General features: G+C 43.9%; 1 protein-coding gene across 1 annotated transcript in view; it reads right to left on the bottom strand.

The window, feature by feature from the left end:
* Mthfd1 (methylenetetrahydrofolate dehydrogenase, cyclohydrolase and formyltetrahydrofolate synthetase 1) overlaps positions 1-26,768 on the bottom strand; it is an 89,521-nt gene that overhangs the window by 46,963 nt on the left and 15,790 nt on the right. The window contains exons 2-6 of the mRNA XM_004649256.2: positions 17,019-17,103; positions 6,975-7,034; positions 6,550-6,603; positions 1,897-2,033; positions 1,126-1,226 (exon numbers count right to left, since the gene is read on the bottom strand). Of these exons, the coding sequence (XP_004649313.2) occupies positions 1,126-1,226; positions 1,897-2,033; positions 6,550-6,603; positions 6,975-7,034; positions 17,019-17,103 (437 nt within the window). The remainder of the gene's footprint in view (positions 1-1,125; positions 1,227-1,896; positions 2,034-6,549; positions 6,604-6,974; positions 7,035-17,018; positions 17,104-26,768) is intronic.

Raw genomic sequence — 26,768 nt, 5'->3', positions numbered from 1 at the left:
TAAAAAAAATTTATGTGTTTTTTATGTTTTTTTTGTATTTATGTACAAGCAGGAAACAATAGAGAGAAGAAAGAAAGAGAATGGGTGCACCAGGGCCTGCAGGTGCTACCAAAACAATGCATGTGCCACTTTGGGTATCTGGCTTTATGTGGGTACTGGGGACTCAAACTAAGGTTGTTAGACTTTGCAGGCAAGCATCTTAACTGTTGAGCCATCCCTCCAGTTCATGACCTACTTAACAGGACCCATTTGCATGCAAAAAATTAACCTCTACTAAACGTATTCATAATGAAACTGAAATACTAAGATACTAACTCTGTAATAAGATAACATGGGTGAAATGTTCATGAGTTCCATTCCAGCCATCTGTCTACTGTTGGAACCACTGTAGAGATTCAGTGCTGGTTCCAGGGACAAGGCTTTTTCACTTAGTTCATGCTCATACTTTCTGAATTCTTGTTGCCACAGAGGGTATTCTGGGGGAGAGTGTATAAATGTATGTGCAGATGTGTATGCCTGTGTGTACATATGGGGAGGCCAGAGAACAACAATGGTGATCTCCTCCATCCCTCAGCCATATGTTTTCCTGAGTCTCAATGAACCTGGAGCTGTTGTCTTTGGTGAGACTGGCTGGCCAGTGAGCCCCAGCAATTCTCCTGTCTCTACTCCCTACAGGATTGGGGCTACAGGTGAGTGGCCACACCCAGCTGTTTACGTGGGTGCTGGAGAGGGAACCTAGGGCCAATGATTCTCTCTCAGGCCCTCATGCTTGCACGGCAAATGCTCTTATCACTGAGCCACCAGCCCAGCCCCTGTCTGAATTCAAAGCTTAGTTCTGTTGTCTCTTGGATAAAATATGCCAACTCTCTAAATCTGTTTTGTTTGTGTGTTTTTTAGTACTGGAGATTGAATCCCACCTTTTTCAAGATAGGGTCTAGTTATGAAGCTCAGGGTGGCTTCAAACTTGAAAGCTTCCTGCCTCTGCCTCCCAAGTGCTGGGATTATAGGTGTGTGAGCCACGCGTGGCTCTGAGCCTATTTCGAAACGCTTGAACACTAGCACCCACTTCACAGGACTGGGAGGAATACTGAGAATTCAGGTAAAGCCCGTGGTGCTCATTGTTACCTGTCTTTTTGATGAGTTCCAAGCAGCCTTTAGGCGTACAGGGAATGAAGCAGTCATTCAGATCACCTCTAGCAAGTTTTCCGGCACTGATACTCGTCAATCTAAAACAAAAGAAAAATCATGGAGAAATACAATGAAGTCTCTAGTTTTTAAAAATGGGTTTTTTAAATGGGTTGGCTTTAATCCCAGCACTCAGAAGGCAGAGGTAGGAAGATCACTGTGAGTTTGAGGCCACCTTGAGATTACAGAATGCATTCCAGGTCAGCCTGAACTAGAGTGAAACCCTACCACTAAAAACAAAAAACAAAACAAAATTAAAAAATCATTATGGAGAAGCTGGAGAGATGGCTCAGCGGTTAAGGCGCTTGCCTGCAGTACTAAGCCAGGGCTTATTTCCCCAGTACCCATGTAAAGGCAGATGTACAATGTGACGCATGTATCTGGAGTTCCTTTGCAGTGGCTTAAGGCCCTGGCAGGCCCATTCTCTCTCTCTTTTTCTCTCTCTCTCTCTCTGTCAAATAAATAATTTTTAAAGAAACATTATGGCATGTTCCCAAAATAGAAATGCCTTTTTTTTTTCCCCCTGAGCTAGGGTCTCACTGTGGCCCAGGCTGACCTGGAATTCACTATGTATTCTCAGGGTGACCTTGAACTCACAGCAATCTTCCTACCTCTGCCTCCCAAGTGCTGGGATTAAAGGTGTGTGCCACCACACCTGGCTTAGAAATGCATTTAAGATAAAACCTAGCAATGTAATCATGTGACACTCACCCATCGACGTCCTTTTCGGGCATGATGGCATTGATGACCACTTCAGTGTTAATAGGAGTCTCTGAATCTAAAGGTAGTTGCACTATGAATCCATGTACAGTGGAGTCTTCATTCAAGGAAGTGACATACTTTAATACCTGAAAGTAATACCACAGGTAATGTGTAGATGCAGAGGACAAAAGTACTTTTCCATTTCCCTCAAGTGTAACTGTTCTTCTCAGAATGAGCCTCCAGCGGGCCTCTCTTTTTACAGACTGTATATACACTGTAAGCTGGATCTGAAATATCCCTCACAGGTTCATAGAGTGAAGACTTAGTCCCTGGCCTGTGGCACTACTGGAAGGTGGGGCCTCGTAGAAGGAAGCTGGGTCACTGTAGAGGATCTTTGAGGGGGATGCTGGCACGTCAGGTTCTTCATCTCTCTCCCTGCTTGCTGGTGGTCAGCAGGTTGGGCAGGCCACCTCTATCACATATTCTTAGCTGCTCTAGGCCCAATGTAACAGACTCAACCAATCGTTGACTGAAACCTCTGAAAGTGAATCAAAGTAACTCTTGCCTCTTTATAAACTGACTACTTCAAGTAATTTGTCACAGCAATGGAAAACTGACTAACATGATCTCCCAGATTATGGTCATCAAGAAAGAGGGCTGGAGAGATGGCTCAAGGGTTAAGACTCTTGCCTGCAAAGCTTAACGACCTGGGTTCAATTCCCCAGTACCCACTTAAGGCTAGATATACAAAGTAGCAAATGCAACTGAAGTTCCTTCATAGAAAACTGGCATGTCAGTTTTCTTTCTCTCGCTCCCTCTCTGTGCTTGCAAATAAATAATTTTTTTAAAATAAGCAAGAAAGGGGCTGAAGAGATGGTTTAATGGTTAAGGTGCTTGCCTGCAAAGCAAAAGGACCTTTATCCAGGGGTCCACATAAGCCAGATGCACAAGGTGGCGCATGTGTCTGGAGTTCATTTGCAGTGGCTGGAGGCCCTGATGTACCCATACTCATTTTCTCTCTCTCTCTCTCTGCCTCTTCCTCTCAAATAAATAAGTAAAAATATTTTTAAACAACAAGAAAGAAGCCAAAAAAGAAAAAAAAAGCAAGAGCTTTAACTGCTCATTTCTATAACAGCAAATTAACTGTCTAACGAAAATACTGAACCCTGCTTACAAGCATCCAAATAAAGATGTGGCATAGCCCTTCTGCCTCTGCTGCTACTGTAACGACTGTGAAAAAGAGAGACCAAAAAGAGTGAATGGGAGAAACCAGCAGGAACAGAGCGTGCCGGTACACTCTCATCCCAGCATTCAGGAGGCTGAAGCAGGAGGGGATCACGGACTCAAGGCTGGCCTGGGCCTCAGAGTGAGACTCTGCCTCAGAAACAAAACAGACGCAGCAGCAGGTGTGGAAGGTCACTCGGAGTCAAAGTCATCCTTAAGAACCCAGCCTTTTAAACTGGTGGATTGCAATGTGAAGGTTGTTAAAAAAAAAAAAAAAAAGAAAAGGAAGGAAAACTGGCAACAGGGAAAGGCTTCTGAACACATGACAGACAAAACTTTATTAAAAAAAAAAATCTAAGGAGCCAGCCATAGTGGCGCATGCCATTAATCCCAGCACTCAGGAGGCAGAGGTAGGAGGATCGCCATGAGTTTGAGGCCACCCTGAGACTATAGAGTGAATTCCAGGTCAGCCTGGGCTAGAGTGAAACCCGACCTCAAAAAAATAAAGGGAAAAAAAAATCTCAGGTGTTTGTAGCAGCATAAATTCACTGTGGCCTTGGTTCCGGCCACACAGCATGTGGGGTTTGCCACGCAAAGCCAACAAACATGGCCTGAAACAAACATTTCCACTCAGATTGGAGATGATTCTGTCATAAGCTGCAGTGTTCTCAGTACACACACCCAGTTTTCTATTCTTACAGAAACATGTAAGTGGAAGGCTAGGCAGGCGTGGTGGCTCATGCTTCTAATCCCAGAGGCAGAGGTAGAAGGATCGCTATGGGTTTGAGGCCAGCCTGAGACTACAGAATGAAATTCAGGTCAGCCTGGGCTAGAGCAAGACCCTGCCATTGTTAAAAAGACAAAATCATTAAGAGAGTTTTGGCTTGTGATTAGGATAGGATTTCCAAGTTTTTTCTTGTACTTCCAGTCTTGTGGTATGGGTGTACGCGAAGCATTATTCTCAGCATTCACAATGACAAAATCAAAGTATTGATCAGTTCTGAAAGCCACTGAAGGTGTGCGCCATTCTGCAGTATTAAATATTTAGGCAAGATTGATTGATTTCTTTCTTTCCCTTCTTTCCTTCCTCCCTTCCTCCCTCCCTTCTTTCTTTCCTTCCTTCCTTTCTTTTTAGAAAGAGCAAGAGAGGAGACAGAATTGGTGTGCCAGGGCCTCAGCCACTGCAATTGAACTCCAGACTTTTGTGCCACCTAGTGGGCGTGAGCAACCTTGCGCTTACCTTACCTTTGTACCTCTGGCTTACATGGGATCTGGAGATTGAATATGGACTCTTAGGCTTCGCAGACAACACCTTAACTGCTAAGCCATCTCTCCAGCCCAAGATTTAATTCTTTATGCAAAAATGAAAAAGTATATGTATTGCATTAGTAGGCAAATTTCCTTTCATCTTTAACAAAATAGTAATATCTCAAAGAATGGCTTTAAAACAAATTCCTTTATGACCAGTAAATGTTTGACTTGTGTACCTATTTTGTATATATATATGCCCCAGGATGTAGAAAACTTTCTCAGGCAGGGGGGTTGCAGGTGAGCAGAGGTTAAGAAGACTGCTGTCGGGCTGGAGAGATGGCTTAGCAGTTAAGCGCTTGCCTGTGAAGCCTATGGACCCCGGTTCGAGGCTCGGTTCCCCAGGTCCCACGTTAGCCAGATGCACAAGGGAGCGTACGCATCTGGAGTTGGTTTGCAGAGGCTGGAAGCCCTGGCGCGCCCATTCTCTCTCTCCCTCTATCTGTCTTTCTCTCTGTGTCTGTCACTCTCAAATAAATAAATTAATTAATTTAAAAAAATATTAAAAAAAAAAAAAAAAGAAGACTGCTGTCGAAGATGGGATCCCAAGTGCTGCCCACTTTGAGCAGTTTCTCGAAGACAGAAAGAGAAAAGCAGGAGCCTCGGTGGATGGGTAACAAACCCCCAAGAGGACCAACAGCACGTAGACATTTCAGTTATGTGAGATGTCTCCTACAGCCTCACGTGTTTGTGGTTAAGCCTCATGCTCATGCTCATACCGGTGGCAATCTGGGAGGTGAAGCCTTTTGCTGGTGGCGTGTCCGTGGGGGTAGGCCTTGGATTTCACAGCCCAAGGCCCCTCTTGCCAGAGCCAGCGTACCGGGACTGCTGTCACCCCTGCTGCCTTGTTTATGATGTGCCCTCCCCGTTAGGATGAAGCTTTCCCTAGAAATCTAAGTTGAAATAACCCTTTCCTCCCAGAAGTTGCTTCTGGTTGGGTGTTTTGTCCCAGCAACAAGAAGGTAACTGCAACTTCTTTTTCTCAAAAGGTATTTGAATTCTCTCTCTCTCTCTCTCTCTCTCACACACACACACACATACACACACACTTGAAGATGAACAATCCAAATGATTGTCTACATATGGGTGCTAATAGTAACAGAGTTATGAGTAACTCTCTTCCAAATTAATCAGGAGAAAGGATTAAAACAGATCTAATTGGAATCTTCTATGAGTTCTTGAATAAAACTTAGGAACAAAGGTAAGGAAAGGAGGGGGGGAGGGAAGGAATGAGGAAGGAAGAGAAGGGAAAGGGAAGGGAAGGAAGGAAGAAGGGAAATGGAAGGGGATGAGAAAAGAAGGGAGTGTACAGGGAGATACAGGGCAGCACATCTAATAAAGCCATTTCCATGACCTCAGAAAGTTCCTTTTCCCTCCTCCCCCCTTATAGTTAATCTCCCTACCTTCAAGCCACAATAATTCTGACTTTAATCATCACCAGTAATTTGTTCTTTTATCCCCAGCCCCAGTGTCTGGGATGTGACCCAGGGCCTCACACAATTTACTACTGAGTTACATCCGTACAAACAGAATATATATTTGGATTTTAGACTGAAGATAACTATACCAAGGATCAATTTTACCAAACATCACAAGTGATCTCAGCTGGGCCTGGGGGTGCAGACCAGTAATCCCAAGCTATTCAAATGGCTGAGGCAGGAGGACCCCAAGTTCAAGGCCTACTGGGCTACAGTGAGTTCAGGGGCATCATGGAAAACAAAATGAGACCTTGTCTTAAAACATGAAGTACAAAAAGGATCAGTTGTGGTGGCACACATCTTTAATCCCTTCACTTGGGAGGCAGAGGTAAGAGGATCATCGTGAGTTTGAGGCCACCCTGAGACTACATAGTGAATTCCAGGGCAGCCTGAGCTAGAGTGAAACCCTACCTCAAAAAACTACAAAAAAAAAAAAAAAAAAAAAAAAAAGAAAGAAAACAAAACAGAATCAAATGTTCATAGCCAACAATTCCACTTTACTCTGTGGGTGTATTCAAAGACTTTCTGGGGATTGTAGTCTGTAAAGAGAGAATTTTCTAGAATTGTTACATCTGTAGAATGTATCTCAGGCCCTAAAGTTACTCAGGAAGATGCTCCTGCAACCTCTCCACACCATTTCAGAAGGGCTCACCTCCGACTCCGTGGACACTCTCGGTAATTTAATGTGAGTGGCTTTGATCCCAATCTGTAGAAACAAATATTTGAAACAAGTAAATGGCAAGAGAACACGAGACATGGGCCTACTTCTTTAAGGGTACAACCAAAACAGAGGAGTATCAGGCATTCCTTCACTCTGTGTGCTCAAAACAATTACCCCTCATTTCAACCCATTCATCATTCACTGGTTGACTGTCACCATGGCACTTAACACAGCCCCATGCCCGCTATTCCTGCTGTCATCGGCCGATGCCCACTGCAGGGGCAAAGACGGCCAAGCCGCCAGAACGAGCTTTCTACACGGATGACCTGATGAAAAGTCTTAAGGGGAGAGACCCACAGGGCAGGCAGGAAGGAAGCGGCAGGGCTGGGGGTGGCACGGTTGCGCTAGGCTTTTACCTCTTCAGCAGCCTTCAGCTTCATGTGTATGTAGAGATTGGAATCATCTCTGTCACCCACCTAGAATGATAAATGCATGCAAATCAGACAACTAGGGAGAGGCGGAGTGGACAGAAAGGTTTCCACAGTTGCAGTTTTGATTAGAGAAATGTCTGAGCTGTGCCACTCTTGCTACAGAGAACTTTTACAGTAGAAAAGAAAAAGAGGCCGCAGGGATGGCTTGGGGGCGTGTGAGAGTACCCGAAAACAGTACTCACCCAATTCCTCCTGAAAAGGCCAAAACGAGAGAGTTAAGCTGGAAGCAGTGGCAGTTACCCACAGTTTACTCAGAAGGCTGAGGCAGGAGGATCAGTAAAGTCCAAGAGTTGAGAGGACACTGGCACTAGAAAGGAAGCAAGGGTGCTACAGGTCACCCCAAGAGAAACGTGGGATTTCTGGTGGCGCCCCAGACATCAGGCATGAAGGGATGAGAAACTGTCATCAGGCAAGAAAGACCCCAGAGGCAGAACACACCCAGGCACATCCCCCGCACCGGGATCGCCACTTTATCCATGGCACCAAGACACCATGACTTCGTGTCTTTTCATTCCTTTTTTATTTTATTTTATTTTATTTGGGAGAGAGAGAGCAGAGATAGGGAGAGAGAGAATGGGCGCACCACGGCCTCCAGCCACTGTAAATGAACTCCAGACACATGCGCCCCCTTGTGCATCTGGCTAATGTGGGTCCTGGGGAATCTAACCAAGGTCTGTTGGCTTTGCAGGCAAATGCCTTAACCACAAAGCCATCTCTCTAGCCCTGTGTCTTTTCATTTCCTTAGTCATGAACATCCCTATAGTTCTTCATTATAACCATTTATCTGTAAAATTTATTTTACAAATATTTTTCCATGTTCCAGTGGTCAACATCTCTGCTTTTCAAGGCTGAAGAACAACATAGTAAGTTTGGCTTCTCCCCCAAATTAGTCTGGCTCCACTGAACAGGACTTCAGCAGACAGAGCTGGCCTTCAGACAGCACCTCCAGACCTTGCCAAGTAGATTCGTCAAAGATCTAGGGAACCTGGCCTGAATCTCAGTTTCCTGTTCCTCATTAATGTAGTTCTCACTTTTGTTGGCTAATTTGAACTTCAAAGGAATCAGAGGAGCCCACTGCAGGGAACATGAATTGTGACTGTCTTTATTTGTTTTTGCTTTTCTATAAATAAACACACATACACACATACACACATACACACACACACACACACACACACACACACACACACACACACACTTGAGAGAGAGAAAGAAGCAGAGAGACAGAGAGAAGAAGAAAGAATAGGTATACCAGGACATCCTGCCACTGCAAACAATCTCTAGACACTTGTACCACCTTGTGCATCTGGCTTGTGTGGGTAGTAGGGAATCAAACCCGGGTCTTTAGGCTGCTCATGCAAGAACCTTCACCACTAAGCCATCTCTCTAACCGTGTGTGTGTGTGTGTGTGTGTGTGTGTGTGTGTGTGTGTGTGTGTTTGCTTCCTCAGTACTAGGATCAACCCCAGGGCCTCAAGAATGCTAAATGCTCTGAGACTGCACTGTTATATAATCACTGATATACTAGATGCGAGAACGTTGAAGGAACATTAGATTCCTGACTGGTTGTCAAGAGGGTGGGTGGCAGACTGGTTTCTCAGAACAAATCTCAATCCCACTATGATTTATCAAGAACATTATTATAACACTTGTTATATAGCAGATTTTTCCAAACTGAAATATTCTGCCCTGATAGAGGAAGAGCCAAGAGATCAGAAAGTCTGATAGAACTAAAACTGAAAAGGTCACATGATCACTCCCCATGGTTACAGGAGCAGTGGGAGGACCCTGACCAGCGTTGTGCAGCAAGGTTCTTTTGACTGGAATATTCCCTCCCGTGGGGAGAAGGGAGAACCAAGGAGGTCCACAAGTCTGAGGGCAAAAGGTTGCAAGACCTCTCTCCTAAGGCTCTCTAAAGGTTAAAGAACTATTTGGGGAGAGACTCTAGGACCAGCCAAGTAAGGGCCTCTTGCCACTACACCTGGTCCAGCAGACTTTGAAAGCAAGTGTCTTTAACAGCTGAGCCACCTTCCCTGTCCAATATATATATATATATATATATATAATCTTTTAAATCAATTTCCTTGGTGAGTGTGTGTGTTCAGGTAGGCAAGTGTGGGTAGACACATGCCTGTGTGGAGATCCCAGAACAGCTTCTAGAGGACCCTGACCTTTACCCCGTTAACAGCAGGGTCTCTTATTGCTGATCATTTTTTAAAAAAATTTTTTTTTGTTCATTTATTTATTTGAGAGTGACAGACACAGGGAGAAAGACAGATAGAGGGAGAGAGAATGGGCGCGCCAGGGCTTCCAGCCTCTGCAAATGAACTCCAGACGCGTGCGCCCCCTTGTGCATCTGGCTAACGTGGGACCTGGGGAACCGAGCCTCGAACCGGGTTCCTTAGGCTTCACAGGCAAGCGCTTAACCGCTAAGCTATCTCTCCAGCCCGCTGGTCCTTTTTGCATTTGCAAACTTCTTACAAAATTCTGTCTCCTCCTGCCTTCCTCCATAGGCACAATGAGACTAAATAAGCCTGCCGCAGTTTGCAGCTTACATGGGCTCTGGCGATCCAAACGTAGGCACTCAAGAGTTACACAGCAAGCACCTTATCCACTGAGCTATCTCCTCAGCCTGTTATCGCTATTTTTTTTTTAAGAAAAATTAATTTGGGTAAAATGGTACACACTTATAACCCCAGTACTTTCAAGGTGGAGGCATGAGGATCAGGCGTTTAATGCCAGCCTTGGCAGTATAGCAAGTACAAGGCCAACCTAGGTTATGAGATGCTGTATCAAAAAAAAAAAAAAAAAAAAAAAAAAAAAGAAAGAAAGAAAGAAAGAAAGAAAAAGAAAAGAAAATTAAACAGAGGGCTCAGTGGTTAAAGGCACTTGTCTGCAAAGCATGACTGCCCAGGTTCAATTACCCAGGACTCACATAAAGCCACACACAAAATGGCACATATGTCTGGAGTGTGTTTGCAGTGGTATGAGGCCCTGGTATACTCATACACACTCTCTCTGTCAAATAATTTTAAAAAACAGGCTGGAGAGATGGCTTAGTAGTTAAGGCACTTGTCTGCAAAGCCAAAGGAGCCAGGTTCAATTCCCCAGGACTCACACAAGCTAAATGCATTAGGTGGCACATGCATCTGGAGTTCATTTGCAATGGCTGGAGGCCCTGGAGTGTCCATTCTTTCTCTGTATCTACCTCTTTCTTGCTCTCTTCCAAATAAAAATAAAATAATTTTAAAAAAGAAAAGAACTGGGTGGTAGTGGTACACGCCTTTAATCCTAGCACTTTGGAGGCCAAGGTAGAAGGACCGCTGTGAGTTCAAGATTAGCCTGACTACATAGTGAATTCCAGGTCAGCATGGGCAAGAGCTAGACCCTACCACCAAAAAAATAAAAGAAAGAAAGAAAGAAAAAAGAAAGAAAAGCATGTCCAGCAAGCATATTCTTGGGCTAGATCATAAAGTCCCACTGTTTGCTTGTCTTTTGTGACAGGGTTTTACTATGTAGTCCAGGCTGGCCAGGAACTTGCTCAAGCAGGCTATGAACTTGTGTTCAGAAGTGCTGGGTTTATAGATGTGCATTACCACCTTGGCTACATGAATATCTTAAGAAAATGCTAAGGAAGGGCTGGAGCGATGACTTAGCAGTTAAGGTGTCTGCCTGCAAAGCCAAAGGGCCCAGGTTCGATTTCCCAAGACCCACGTTAGCCAGATGCACAAGAGGGCGCATGCATCTAGGGTTCGTTTGCAGTGGGTGGAGGCCCTGGAGTGCCCATTCTCTCTCTCTCCCTCTTTCTCCCAAATAAATAAAAATAAAATATTTTAAAAGAAAATGCTAAGGAAGCTGAGTGTGGTGGTGCACGCCTTCAATCCCAGCACTCGGGAGGCAGAGGTAGGAGGATCGCCATGAGTTCGAGGCCACCCTGAGACTACATAGTGAATTCCAGGTCAGCCTGGGCAAGAGTGAGACCCTACCTCAAAAATCTGAAAAAAAAAAAAAAGCTAAGGAACGTGTGGGCAGAAGCTCTCTGAAGAAGCTGCATCTGCATTATGACTCTGCAGACTGCTGCTGTAAGTGAAGAGCTCACGTCATCTTGGGCTGTCTTTACCCACCCCTGCTCATTTGTTTTTGTTGTTGTTTGGAGACAGGGTCATGTGCGGGAATTATAGGACTCTAGCCTATAATTCCCGCACATGAGAGGTAGAGGCAGGAGGATCAGGAGCCCAAGGCCAGCCTCTGCTAGATATACAGATTCTCTGAATCTTGGTCTTTTGTGATGGGGTACATGTGATGGTTTGATTCAGGTGTCCCCCATCAACTTAGCTGTTCTGAATGCTAGGTTCCCAGCTGATGGAGATTTGGGAATTAATGCCTCCTGGAGGGAGTGTATCATTGGGGGCGGGCTTATGGGCTTTAAAGCCAGTTTCCCCACGCCAGTGTTTGGCACACCCTCCTATTGCTGTGGTCCACCTTCTGTTGGCCAGGGGGTGATGTCCACCCTCTGCTCATGCCATCATTTTCTCCTCGAGTTTCCCCTCGAGCCTGTAAGCCAAAATAAATCTCTTTTTCCCAGAAGCTGCTCTTGGTTGGGTGATTTCTACCAGCAATAAGAACCAGACTGCAACAACTGGAAACCCAGTGGAGATGCTAGGACCTTGAGTGGCTGCTAAGGAGAGCTGCCAGCCCCAGATAAAGTTTTCCAGGACTGTGAGTAGCCTAGCTGGAGGGACAGAATTGGAACTCCAGAGACTTGTTGTTGGCTAGAATCAACAGACTTGGAGATTTGTCACTGACTAGTTGTTGGACTTGGAGCTACGGAGTTAGATGTTTGCCCTGTTTAAATCTTGTATTGGTTGAGTAGTTCTTTGTTATGCCCATTGCCATTGTTTGCAGTGTGAGTGTTTATTCTGTGTCATTATGGGTTTTGGGGGGAGACTTTTTGGTATTATGGCTCAGTTAAAAGACATTGAATTATGGGGGATGTTTGAACATCATGAGGCATACGTCTATAATCACAGCAGTCGGGAGTCAAGAGGCAGAAGGATTACTTTGACTTTAGGCTAGCCTTGTCTACATTGGGAGATGCTGGCTCCATAGACAATTATGTATGAACGTAGGGAGGACAAGGTTGCTGAAGGTAAAATAAGGGTCTTATACTTCGATCTGACAATTGCCCTTGACTATAAAGGTCAGTAACAAGGGGGTAGCCGAGGTAGACACCTGCAAGCCTAGCACTCAGAGGCTGAAGCAAGAGGTCAGTGAGTTCAAGATAAGCTTAGTCACATAGGGAAACTATCGGTAATGATGAAAGAAGGACAAAGAGAAGGAGAAAAGACGTAGGGAATGGTGTTATTCTAAGGTAGGACAGACATGCAATTGCTGGGCTGCAGACCATTCTGCAGAAGGTTTCTTTTTAAAAATATCTTATTATTTGTTTGAGAGAGAAAGAGACAAAAAGAGAGAGAGAGAATGAATGGGTGTACCAGGGCCTCTGGCCACTGCAAATGAACTCCAGACACATGTGCCACCATGTGCATCTGGCTTATGTACTTATGTATGGTATTGGGGAATTGAACCTGAGTCCTTAAGCTTCACAGGCATGTGCCTTACCATGCCAGGGCCTCTAGCTGCTGCAAATGAACTCCTTATGCATCTGGCTTTATGTGGGTACTGGGGAATTGAACCAGAGCTCAGGCAAACGCCTGAACCGCTGAGCTATCTCTAGCCCTTGCAGAAGCTTCCTTGTGGAGGGCAGTGAGAACCGGGAAGCAATCACGCCTGAGGCCTGTCTCTTCATGGCCTTCTCTGGCTCTACTTATCAAGGTTTGTCACAAAGGAATGCCATTTTGATCTGGATGAGTTTTAGGCAACTCCGGTGGCACTGTTTGCTTTTTTCACCGTGTTGACTTCTGTACCACTGGTACCAAAGGGGGCAAGACAACTGCTGATGGCACATGTCAAGGCACGGGCACCAACCTGCTATCAGTTCCCCTTCCCTGCCACACGCCCACAGTAAAAACAGATGGGGGCTGGAGAGATGGCTTAGCGGTTAAGCGCTTGCCTGTGAAGCCTAAGGACCCCGGTTCGAGGCTCGGTTCCCCAGGTCCCACGTTAGCCAGATGCACAAGGGGGCGCACGCGTCTGGAGTTCGTTTGCAGAGGCTGGAAGCCCTGGCGCGCCCATTCTCTCTTTCTCCCTCTATCTGTCTTTCTCTCTGTCTCTGTCGCTCTCAAATAAATAAATAAATAAATTTAAAAAAAAAACACAGATGGTATGCTCCTCATGAGTCACAAACCACTGGTTTTATTACACCTCAGCCTGTGAGCATGAGGTTCTGGCATTTTATGTGAAGGACCAGAAGGCATTCACCCAGCACTCCTGTCTACCAAGGCTTAAGTAAGGGCCTAGTAACAGGCGAAGCACTTGGGCTTTCTTGCCTTGCCAGCTGCACCACAGGCACCTCCGTGGAACACCAGCTTGTCTTGAAAGAACAAGTGACAAACAGAGATTATTCATGCATGACTATTCCTCAAACATTTTCTCAAGAGTGAATAAAGTAAGCCAGGCATTGTGGCACACATTTACAACCCCAGCTCTCAAGAGACTATGGGAAGAGGATGAACACTCAGTGACAGCCTGGGATGCATAGCAAGTTCAAGGCCACTCTGGGTTACACAGTAAGACACTGTCTAAAAGAGAGAGAGAGGGGGGGGAAAAAAAAAAAAAGTGAGCCTGCTACTTAAAAAACAAAAAAAGACCAAAAAAAAATTTAATTGTTTGTTGCCAGTGATAAATGTATGTGTTTCATGGTATAGCATGTGCTTAGCAGACATAAGATTCTGGGTTCAATGTTCAACATCAACTAAAGACTTTGACATTTTGAATGAGAACCTGGAATGTTTTTTTATCCACCTTTGTGAACCTGATATCTTCAAGACTTTTCTGATGAGTACACTGGTGCTGTCAATGATTGTGGGGGCTTTTACATTGTATAATGAAATGTTAACATTTGGGAGATCTGCATAACCCAGGGAACCACTATTTCAAATAGAGGTTGAAGGATGTTCTGCTGTAAAACTACTCATGGGGGCTGGAGAGATGGCTTAGTGGTTAAGCGCTTGCCTGTGAAGCCTAAGGACCCCGGTTCGAGGCTCGGTTCCCCAGGTCCCACGTTAGCCAGATGCACAAGGGGGCGCACGCATCTGGAGTTCGTTTGCAGTGGCTGGAAGCCCTGGCGCGCCCATTCTCTCTCTCTCCCTCTATCTGTCTTTCTCTCTGTGTCTGTTGCTCTCAAATAAATAAATAAATAAAAATTAAAAAAAAAAAAAAAACTACTCATGGGTAAATGACCACTTGACCTGTAACAGCACTCCTGCTTTGTTTTGTTTTGTTTAGATAGAGGGCTATACTAGCCTGGCCACAACCTTGGGATTTTTTCTGTCCATGTGACAGGATTTCAGGTGTGCACCACCATGACTGGCTTTCCCCACCAACTATAATATCTATTTTAAAAACATTTTGCCAGGCGTGGTGATGCATGCCTTTAATCCCAGCACTCAGGAGGCAGAGGTAGGAGGATGGCCATGAGTTTGAGGCCACCCTGAGACTAAATAGTGAGTTCCAGGTCAGCCTGGGCCAGAGTGAGACCCGACCTCAAAAAACCAAAAAAAAAAAAAAAAAAAAAACCAAAAAAAATTATTTATTTGAGCCAGGTGTGGTGGCGCATGCCTATAATCCCAGCACTCGGGAGGCAGAGGTAGAAGGATTGCCATGAGTTCGAGGCCACCCTAAGACTCCATAGTGAATTCCAGCTCAGCCTTGGCTAGAGACAGACCCTACCTCAAAATCAAAAAAAAATTATTTATTTGAGAGAGAGAGAAAGAATGGGCACACCAGAGCCTCTAGCCACTGCAAATGAACTCCAGATGCAAGTGCCACTTTGTACATCTGGATTACATGGGTACTGGGGACTCAAACCTAGCTCCTTAGGCTTTTCAGGCAAACACCTTTACTGCTAAGCCATCTCTGTGGCCCCTCACCAACTATAATATCTTGATGTAACAAAGTCTGAAAGCATTGAACAAAGTATGGAAATTCAGCTATAAGAGCTTTAGATTCCTGAGCTACAGAGATGGCTCAGTGATTAAAGATGCTTGCCTGCAAAGCCTGCTGGTCTGGGTTTGATTCCTTAGTACCCACATTAAAAACAGATACACAAAATGGCACATGCATCTGGAGTTCACTTGAATGGTCAGAGGCCTTTTCTCTATCTGTCTCCTTGCAAATAAATAAACATTCTTTTTAAAAAGAGTTTCAGATTCTAATGAAAATACTTAGTAGCAGAGGCCAGTAAGTTAAAAAGGAGACATAAAGGGTAGAGAAAGGAAGGGAGGAGGATACGTAATAGGTTGATATTGTATATATGTAATTACAATGATTGTAATGGGGAGGTAATATGATGGAGAATGGAATTTCAAATGGGAAAGTGTGGGGGTGGGGAGGGAGGGAATTACCATGGGATATATTTTATAATCATGGAAAATGTTAATAAAATTCAAAATATATATATAAAAAAAAACTAAAAAAAAAAAAAAGTGTTTCAGATTCTATATTGCATCTAACATTTAAAATCTTTATTGAGGGCTGGAGAGATGGCTTAGCAATTAAGCGCTTGCCTGTGAAACCTAAGGACCCCGGTTCGAGGCTCGATTCCCCAGGACCCACGTTAGCCAGATGCACAAGGGGGCGCACACATCTGGAGTTCGTTTGCAGTGGCTGGAAGCCCTGGCGTGCCCATTCTCTCTCTATCCGTCTCTCTCTCTCCCTCTCTCTGTCACTCTCAAATAAATAAATGAAAATGAACAAAAGATATTAAAAAAAAATCTTTATTGACAGAGGGACTAAGAAGATGGTTCAGAAGTTAAAGGTGTTTGCCTGGAAGTTCGAGGGCCCAAGTTCAATTCCTAGCAGTCACGTAAAGCCAGACGCAAAGTAGCTCACATGTTTATAATCCCCATGCAGCTACATCAGTGGGAGGCACAGCCCAGAGAGTCTGGAAGCTTATGGGACAGCTAGATTGGTACACATGCAGTGGCAAACCAAAACAAAGCATGTAAGAGTGACCCTATCTCAAGTAAGACAGAAGGAGAGGGCAAATACTTCAAGGTTGTGCCACGTGTCTGGAGTTCGTGGTAAAAGGCCCTTTCCATCTCTCTCTTTCTCTCTGCTTGCAAATAAATAAGTTGGGACATTATGCAGAGGCATTGCCCCCCCCCCATAACTGACTGCTGCTCCCAGAATGCATGACCCACAACCCCCATGGGGATATCCTTCAAAACAAGGGCAGGGATGAGGGAAAGGATGGTAGCAACATGTGTTGTTTATATACTAAGTATGTGTATAACTAATAAAAAAAAACTTAATTTCCATTTCCTGTATGGTAAGTACCAACAGGTAAGTCCATATAAACAATAGTTCCTTGGGCTGGAGAGATGGCTTAGCGGTTAATGTGCTTGCCTGTGAAGCCTAAGGACCCATGTTGAACTCTCCAGATCCCACATAAGCCAGATGCACAAAGGTGAGGCAAGCTCAAGGTCGCACATGCCCACTAGGTGGCGCAACTGTTTGGAATTCTATTGAAGTAGCTGAGGGCCTGGCACACCATTCTTTCTCTCTAAAATTAAAAAAAAAAAAGAAAAAAGAAAAAAGGAGGGAAGGAAGAAAAGTAAACAGCAGTTCCTTGAGGTTCCTTTGAGGGGTGCTTAGATCCAGTGACCTAGAGGAATGGGCCTCACCTAGAGAGGAGCAGGGCAAGGAGGAAGCCGAGTGGGAAGCAGGGAGAAGCCAGGGTGGTCATCAATTTCACCAAAGCCACAAGGGGAGGAGAGGCCTGGCTGCGGCTGCCTCTCATGCTGGGGTTAAGTAAGGATGGCAGGAGGGGAATAAACTGTCACAATACCTGCAAAATTGCCAGGCCAGGGGTGAAGCCAGGAGTTTGCTCCTTCATCTGGGTGACCTGCTTCTTCAGTTGCTCCCTTATTTGCCTAGAGGAAAAGGAAAGGAAAGGTGGGCATCAGTACTTTACATGAGTAAGTGACACTCGAGACCAGATGATGTGGTCTGAATGTAAAATGCCCCCATCGGCTCACTTGGCCCCAGCTGGTCGAGCCTTTTGGGTAGGTTGGAGACCCTTAGGAGGTGGAGCCATGCTGCAGGAAGTGGGCCACTGGGGGCAGGCCTTGAGGTTCAGTTGCCAGGCCTCATTTCCTATCAGCTGTATTTTGTTTTTGGTCTGACGATGCGAGGAGCTGGTTTCCTACTTCTGCCACCATACCTTCTTGCCCATGAATCTTCCCCTCAGAGCTGTAAGCAGAAAATCAACCTTATCTTCCCTAAATTGCTTCTGGTCAAGCACGTGTTCACAACAATGGCAAAGTAACTGATACATTTTGCAGTAATGTATTTCCTTGAGATTAAGAACACTTTGACTGAGCCAGGTGTGGTGGCGCATACCTTTAATGCCAGCACTCAGGAGGCAGAGGTTAAGAGGATCGGATCGCAGAGAATTTGAGGCCACCCTGAGACTACATAGTGAATTCTAGGTCAGCCTCGGGCCAGAGTGAGACCCTACCTCAAAAAACAAAAAACAAAAACAAAAACAGAACAAAGAACACTTTGACTGAATAGATTTTATCAGGTATAATTAATATATACTAAGACATTCCTACCAGTTTTCCCAGCATCACTTTGACATGTTCTTTTTTGTTGTTGTTGTTGTTGTTTTTGAGGTAGGGTCTCGCCTTAGCCCAGGCTGACCTGGAATTTGCTATGTAGTCTCAGGGTGGCCTCGAACTCACAGCAATCCTACCTCAGTGTCATCAGTGCTGGGATTAAAGGTGTGCGCCACCACGCCCAGCAACATGCTCTTTTCTAAGTCCTACTGACATCATATGGGCCACGTAGCTCAGCCCATGCAAGGCCTGGGATTCCATTCCCAGTGTCCCCACACCCCCAAAACCAAGACGGATTAGCTAAGAGCATTCAAAATCCTATGATGAATAAATAAAAACCTAAACAATGCTTCTGGAAGGTGCGGATGCTTGTCTCTTTTAACCTTTCACTCACCCTCCAGTCATGGAGAAGGAACCCAAGCCAAGACCTTTCACTCAGCCTATCCTTACAATGACTACAGGGTGTCCACGTGAAACTGAAGACACAACAATGAATCCAACCCCAAATTCGCCATGAACTTACTATATCACGATCTGAGAATTTTCCTCACAAAAGAATTCAAGCTCAGAAAGCTAGTGCATGCCTGTGAGACCAGCACCTGGGAACTGAAGCGGGAAGATTACTGAAAATTCAAGGCCAGCCTGGTCTACAAAGTAAGCTTCAAGCCAGTCGGGGCTACATGGCAAGACCGTGTCTCAAAACAAAATGAAAAAGAAACAGAAATTAAGCCAAATGTGGAGATACACATCTGTAAACCCAGCCCTTGGGAGGCAGAGGTTGGAGGATCAAAAAGGAGTACAAGGACAGCCTGAGCTACATAGTGATAGCAGGTATGAGGTCAGCCTGAATTACAAAATCCTTCTCTCTCCAAAAATGTATATTTATTATAAGGGTAAAAGATAAAATTATAACATCTTATGAAACCAAGATAATCAGTTCAACACCACCTTTTCAACAATATGGTAGAATGCCAAGTAATTTAAATTATACCACTACATACATACTCAGAACAGTCCAACTCTGCCCGGTTGTGACCTACAATAGGATGTGAACAAGATTCATGACTCCTGAGAACTAATTTCATCATTTACTTTTCTTCATGTTATCCACCTTAACTGTCCTGACACACAATACAAGCAGACACCCTCTAACCTCTCTCCCATCATGCCTCCTCCATGCTTCTTGAAAGTTGACATAAGCAGGCAGAGAAGTTATAAGAAATAGTTTATTTTGGGTCTAACAATCACAGAATGTTAAGTGCTGAGCCTAGGGGCTCAGCTCTATAATCCCAGCAACTCAGAAGCCGCAGCCCTCTGGTTACTTTTCCTTTGTAGGTAAGGTCTCACTAAGTTGCCCAGGGTATCCTTCAACTCACTGTAATCCAAGCAGGCTTTGAATTTGTGATCCTCTTGCATCGGCCTTCTGAGTAGCTAGGATTAAAGGCCTAGCTTTTCTTCTTATTTTTGTTGTTTTGTTTTGTTGAGACAGGGTCTTCCTCTCTAGTGCAGGCTGGCTTGCAATTCACTGTGTAGCCAAGGCTTGTCGTGAACTTGTGGCAGTCCTCCTGCCTCCTTAGGGTTGTGATTAAAGGCATGAGCTGCCATGTCTGGTTAATAATCCACTTTCAATATCCTGCATTGTAGGAAGCCTTTCTCAACCAATTCAGTTTCTTTTCCTTCTGCCATTTTTTTCCTCTGCAAAGGTCTGTTTTCCCACCTGGCTCCATCTCAGAGCATTTGGATGTTTCTGAAGGGCTTTTGGGAGTCACATGGAGGAGAGACCTGGATGTGTGCTGTTTGGAATCTCCAAGCAGAAGCCAGGGGAGCTGCCAAGCATCTTACAATGCACCCACATCAGAATCATTGCTGAGATCTAGAAGCTTAAAATAAGTAGCTAGGGGCTGAGGAGACTGCTCAGTGGGTAAAGTGCTTGCTGGGCAAAGCCAGAACATTTGAGTTCAGAGGGTTGAATTCAATCTCTAACTCCCACTTTAAAAGCCACATGGGGGCTGGTGAGATGGCTTAACGGTTAAGCGCTTGCCTGTGAAGCCTAAGGACCCCGGTTCGAGGCTCGGTTCCCCAGGTCCCACGTTAGCCAGATGCACGAGGGGGCGCACACGTCTGGAGTTCGTTTGCAGAGGCTGGAAGCCTTGCGCGCCCATTCTCTCTCTCTCCCTCTATCTGTCTTTCTCTCTGTGTCTGTCACTCTCAAATAAATAAATAAAATTTATAAAAAAAAAAAAGCCACATGGGTGGAGAGATGGCTTAGCAGTTAAGGTGCTTGCCTGCAAAGCCAAAGGACCCAGGTTCGACTCCCCAGTACCCACATAAAGCCAGGTGCACAAGGTGGTAAAGGCATCTGGAGTTTGTTTGCAGTGGCCAGAGGCCCTGGTGTAGCCATGATCTCTCTCTGCCTCTCTCACACTCTCTCAAATAAATAATACATTAAAAAAAAAAAATCTGTGTGAGGCAGTGTGTGCTTTTCCCAGTGCTGAAGAGATGGAGATAGGGAATCATTGGGGCTCACTGACTAGCTAGTCTAGCTGAGACCCTGTTTCAAAGAATAAGGTGGGGAGTGATTGAGGAAGACACCAACATTGACCTCTGGCCCTACATGCACATAAGCATGTGCCAATGCTTATACAAGTGTGCATGCACACCATGCCCACATACACATGGAAAAAAGTAGATAAGGGGATTCGTTAAAAATTACCAGGCAGGAGGGGACTTCCGGTTAAGATGGCGGCGTAGGTACCACGCCAAAGCAGCCTGGGGGGGGGAAAGACCAAAAAAAACTCAGCAAAATACATACTTTTACTAAAAAGTGAGGTGTATAGGAAGTTGAGGCGGCAGCGGAGAAGTGGAAGAGTTATAGAGCATCCAGAGCCTGCACAGGCGGGAACAGCGGCTCCGGGGCGGCTCAGCTACCCGCCGCAACCGCGGAGCGGCAGAAAACCGCCGGACTCTCGGCTCGAGCCGCAGGACAAGCCAGGTGCGGGATTTTCCCCTCACACCGCGCTCTCCGCAACTCGGGAAACGTGAGGGGAGAGCGGCAGCGAGCAACGGAGGGAGGAGCAGACCGCGAGGTAAAAGCACACGTGAAGAAGCGAAACAACCAGAGCAGCCGCGGCTCCCTCCCCTCCCCCGCTGCCTGAACCCAGCTCCAGCGAACACAGCAGCGGCCCGGGACCCGGCCACGCCAACTTGGGCTGATGGCGGGACCCAAGCAGGAGCAGAATTCGGCAGCAACTTCAGCGGCTCCAGCACCGGTACCAGCGGCCCCAGCAGCAGCGGACCCAGGAGCGGCAGCGGTGGCAGATCCCGCAGCAGCGGCTTCTGGGTGAGCAGCAGCGGTGGACACGGCAACGGCAGCTTCAGCAGCGGTGGGGGCTCCGGGGGTGGCACCTACAACAGCTGCAGAGGCAGCAGCAGCGGCTCGGTTTGCCCCGTAGGAAAAGCAAGTGCCCAGCTCCAGAAATCAGAACAGCAGCCCGACGACCCAGGCAGCAACTTGACTGAGACCACAATCACCCAAGGTAACTGGGATTGCACCAGGGAAGGGTCTCACTTGGTCACAAGCTGACTTGGATACCTCAACAGACCAGAAATCTAAACCTCTTTGTTGATAGAGGATCTGGTCATTATAATAACTACTCTTGCATACATACTCGGGGCTGTTTTTGATGGAATGGGTACAGTGTTTAGTTAAATTTTAGAATCTACCTGTATTTTATTCCACTCAGCCTGCTTGAATACTCCTATAGCAGGGAAACTCAACCCCTAAGAACATCTTTGTAGATACTCTGAGAGTCTTAAGAGCCACACCTAATACCTTAAGGTCCTACCCTGAAAATATATTACATCAAATCAATTGATACAGCTAAGAATACACAGCTAGCTAGAAAATCCAAGCATTAACTTAATCCAAGATGCAAAAATATATACATTATAACACAAGAAACACTAAAAAGCAAGACGATATAAATCCACCTAAAAGTATTAATGCATCAGAAATGTCCTCCAGTGAGAAAGAGTTAGAGGAAATGCCTGAGAAAGAGTTCAAAAGAATAATTATAAATATGTTCAAAGAGGTCAAAGAACACATGAAAACAATCAAAGAAGAAATCAAAGAGGAAATCAAAGGAATCAAAGAAGAGGCAGGACACCAATTTAATGAAATAAAGAAGGCAATACAAGACATAAATAGAGAAATAGAAATAACAAAGAAAAACCAGTCAGAATTACTAGCAATGAAGAACACAGTTAATGAAATAAAAAACTCTGTAGAAAATCTCACCAGTAGGATGGATGAGGGAGAGGACAGAATATCTAAGCTAGAAGATCAGGTGGCAGACCTAATGCAGTCCAACAAAGAGAAAGACAAACTTATAGAAAAGTATGAGTGGGAATTTCAAGATATTCGGGACACTATGAAAAGATCCAATATAAGAATTCAGGGCATAGTAGAAGGAGAAGAATTCCACTCCAGAGGCATAGTAGGCATCTTCAACAAAATCATAGAGGAAAATTTTCCCCAAATTGGGAAAGAGGTGCCAATACAGATACAGGAAGCCTTTAGAACCCCAGCCAGACAAAACCCAGAAAGAAACTCTCCTCGCCACATTATACTCAAACTTCCAAACACACAAACCAAAGAAAAAATATTGAAAGCAGTTAGAGAGAAAAATCAAGTTACCTACAAAAGCAAGCCCATCAGGATTACAGCAGATTATTCAACACAAACTTTTAAAGCCAGAAGGGCCTGGAGTGATATATTCCAAGTTCTGAAAGATAACAACTGTCAACCAAGGTTACTTTATCCTGCAAAATTATCCATCCAAATAGATGGAGAAATAAAGACATTCCATGACAAAAGCAGGTTAAAGGAATATCTGAAGACAAAACCAGCTCTACAGAAAATACTTGATAGAATCCTCCATGCTGAACAAAAGGAAAAGCACACATATAAGGAACCTAGAAAAAACCAGCCATACTCAAATACCAGTTAACAGAAGAGAGCACAGGTAGAACAAGTAACACACACACACACACACAAATGGCAAACATAAATACACACCTTTCAATAATATCTCTTAATATCAACGGTCTCAATGCCCCAACGAAAAGACATAGATTTGCAGACTGGGTTAAAAAGCAGGATCCTACAATTTGTTGTCTTCAAGAAACTCACCTTTCTACAAAGGATAGACATTATCTTAGGGTGAAAGGTTGGAAGACGGTGTTTCAAGCAAATGGGCCTAGAAAACAAGCAGGGGTTGCTATCCTAATATCAGACAGGGTGGACTTTAGTCCGAAGTTAGTCAAAAAAGATAAGGAAGGTCACTTTATATTGATTAAGGGCACACTACAACAGGAGGACATTACAATCCTAAACATATATGCACCTAACATGGGGGCTCCTAAATTCGTCAAACAAACACTATTAGAACTAAGGTCACAGATAACACCAAACACGGTGGTGGTGGGTGACTTTAACACCCCACTCTCATCAATTGACAGGTCATCCAGGGAAAGAATAAACAGAGAGGCATCTGGACTAAATGAGGTCATAGAAGGAATGGACCTAACAGATATATACAGGACATTTCATCCAAAGGCTGCAGAATATACATTCTTTTCAGCAGCACATGGAACATTCTCTAAAATAGACCATATATTAGGACACAAAGCAAATCTTAAGAAATTCAAGAAAATTGAAATAATTCCTTGCATTCTATCTGACCACAATGGAATTAAACTACAAATCAGTAGCAAGAAAGGCTATAGAGCATACACAAAATCATGGAAACTAAACAATACACTACTAAATGATGAGTGGGTCAATGAAGAAATCAAAAAGGAAATCAAAAAATTTATAGAGTCAAATGATAATGAGAACACAACATACCAAAATCTCTGGGACACAATGAAGGCAGTTCTAAGAGGTAAATTTATAGCCTTAAGTGCCTATATTAAGAAATTAGAAAGGTCGCAAGTAAACGACCTAATGCTTCGCCTTAAAGCCTTGGAAAAAGAAGAACAAGGCAAACCAAAAAGTAGTAGACGGGAAGAAATAATAAAGATTTAGGGCAGAAATTAATGAAATAGAAACAAAAAGAACAATCCAAAGAATTAATGAAACAAAGAGTTGGTTCTTTGAAAGGATAAACAAGATTGATAAACCCTTAGCAAATCTGACCAAAAGAAAGAGAGAAGAGACACAAATTAATAAAATCAGAGATGAACAAGGTAACATCACAACAGATTCCAGAGAAATTCAAAAAATTATAGGGACATACTATAAAAGCATATACTCCACAAAGTATGAAAATCTGAAAGAAATGGATGATTTCCTTGATCTATATGACCTACCTAAATTAAATCAAAATGAGATTAATCACTTAAATAGACCTATAACAAACATGGAGATCCGAGCAGTTATCAATAACCTCCCAACTAAAAAAAGCCCAGGCCCGGATGGATTCACTGCTGAATTTTACCAGACTTTTAAGGAAGAGCTAACACCATTGCTTCTTAAGCTTTTCCAGGAAATAGAAAAAGAAGGAATCCTACCAAACTCCTTCTATGAGGCCAGCATCACCCTGATACCAAAACCAGGCAAAGATAGAACAAAAAAAGAAAATTACAGACCAATCTCCCTCATGAACATAGATGCAAAAATTCTCAACAAAATATTGGCAAACAATACAAGAGTATATCAAAAAGATCATTCACCCTGACCAAGTAGGCTTTATCCCAGAGATGCAGGGATGGTTCAACATATGCAAATCTATAAATGTAATACATTACATAAATGGGTTGAAGGACAAAAATCACATGATCATCTCATTAGATGCAGAGAAAGCATTTGACAAAATCCAACATCCCTTCATGATAAAAGTCCTACAGAGACTGGGAATAGAAGGAACATATCTCAATATAATAAAGGCTATTTATGACAAGCCTACAGCCAACATATTACTAAATGGGGAAAAACTGGAAGCTTTTCCACTAAAATCAGGAACAAGACAAGGGTGTCCACTGTCTCCACTTCTATTTAATATAGTTTTGGAAGTCTTAGACATAGCAATAAGGCAAGAGACACACATAAAAGGGATACAAATTGGAAAGGAAGAAATCAAGTTATCATTATTTGCAGATGACATGATTCTATACATAAAGGACCCTAAAGACTCTACTAGCAAGCTGTTAGAGCTGATCAAAACCTACAGCAATGTAGCAGGATACAAAATAAATACACAGAAATCAGTAGCCTTCGTATATGCTAACAACAAACACACAGAGGATGAAATCAGAGAATCACTCCCATTCACAATTGCATCAAAAAAAATAAAATACCTTGGAATAAACCTAACTAAGGAAGTAAAGAATCTATACAATGAGAACTTTAAGACACTCAAGCGAGAAATTGCAGAAGACACTAGAAAGTGGAGAAACATCCCTTGTTCCTGGCTTGGAAGAATCAATATCGTGAAAATGGCAATCTTACCTAAAGCAATCTACACATTTAATGCAATCCCTATCAAAATTCCAAAGGCTTTCTTCATGGAAATAGAAAAAACAATCCAAAAATTCATTTGGAATCATAAAAAACCTCGAATATCTAAAATAATACTGAGCAACAAAAAAGAGGCTGGTGGTATCACCATACCTGATTTTAACCTATACTACAGAGCCATAGTAACAAAAACAGCATGGTACTGGCACAAAAACAGACATGTAGATCAGTGGAACAGAATAGAGGACCCAGATGTAAGCCCAAGTAGCTATAGCCACCTGATATTCGATAAAAATGCCAAAAATACTCATTGGAGAAGAGACAGCCTCTTCAGCAAATGGTGTTTTGAAAACTGGATAAATATCTGCAGAAGGATGAAAATAGATTCTTCTCTCTCGCCATGCACAAGAATTAAGTCCAAATGGATTAAAGACCTTAACATCAGACCGGAAACTTTGAAACTGCTAGAGGAAAAAGTAGGGGAAACCCTTCAACATATTGGTCTTGGCAAAGACTTTCTGAATACAACCCCAATTGCTCAGGCAATAAAACCACAGATTAACCACTGGGACCTAATGAAATTACAAAGATTTTGCACCGCAAAGGACACAGTGAAAAAAGCAAAGAGGCAACCTACAGAATGGGAAAAAATCTTCGCCAGCTATATATCTGATAGAGGATTAATATCTAGGATATACAAAGAACTCAAAAAGTTAACTAATAAGGAATCAAACAAGCCAATCAAAAAATGGGCTAAGGAGCTAAATAGAGAGTTCTCAAAGGAAAGAAATACAAATGGCATATAAGCACCTAAAAAAATGTTCTACGTCACTAGTCATCAGGGAAATGCAGATTAAAACTACATTGAGATTCCATCTCACTCCTGTCAGATTGGCCACCATCATGAAAACAAATGATCATAAATGTTGGCGGGGATGTGGAAAAAAAGGAACCCTTCTGCACTGCTGGTGGGAATGCAATCTGGTCCAGCCATTGTGGAAAACAGTGTGGAGGTTCCTAAAGCAGCTAGAGATTGATCTACCATATGACCCAGCTATAGCACTCCTAGGCATATATCCAAAGGACTCATCTCATTTCCTTAGAAGTACATGCTCAACCATGTTTATTGCTGCTCAATTTATAATAGCTGGGAAATGGAACCAGCCTAGATGTCCCTCAACAGATGAGTGGATAATGAAGATGTGGTACATTTATACAATGGAGTTCTACTCAGCGGTAAAGAAAAATGAAGTTATGAAATTTGCAGAGAAAAATGGATGGACCTGGAAAGTATTATACTAAGTCAGGTAACCCAGGCCCAGAAAGCCAAGCGCCACATGTTCTCTCTCATATGGGGGATCCTAGCTACAGATGACTGGGCTTTCCATGGAGAATGAAAATACTTAGTAGCAGAGGCCAGTAAGTTGAAAAGGAGACATAAAGGGTGGAGAAAGGAAGG

This window comes from Jaculus jaculus, chromosome 7 (assembly GCF_020740685.1).
Source record: "Jaculus jaculus isolate mJacJac1 chromosome 7, mJacJac1.mat.Y.cur, whole genome shotgun sequence".
In the NCBI taxonomy this organism is placed as follows: Eukaryota; Metazoa; Chordata; class Mammalia; order Rodentia; family Dipodidae; genus Jaculus; species Jaculus jaculus.
The sequence above is the reverse complement of the archived record's forward strand: the minus strand, read 5'-3'. Positions and strand labels throughout refer to the sequence as shown.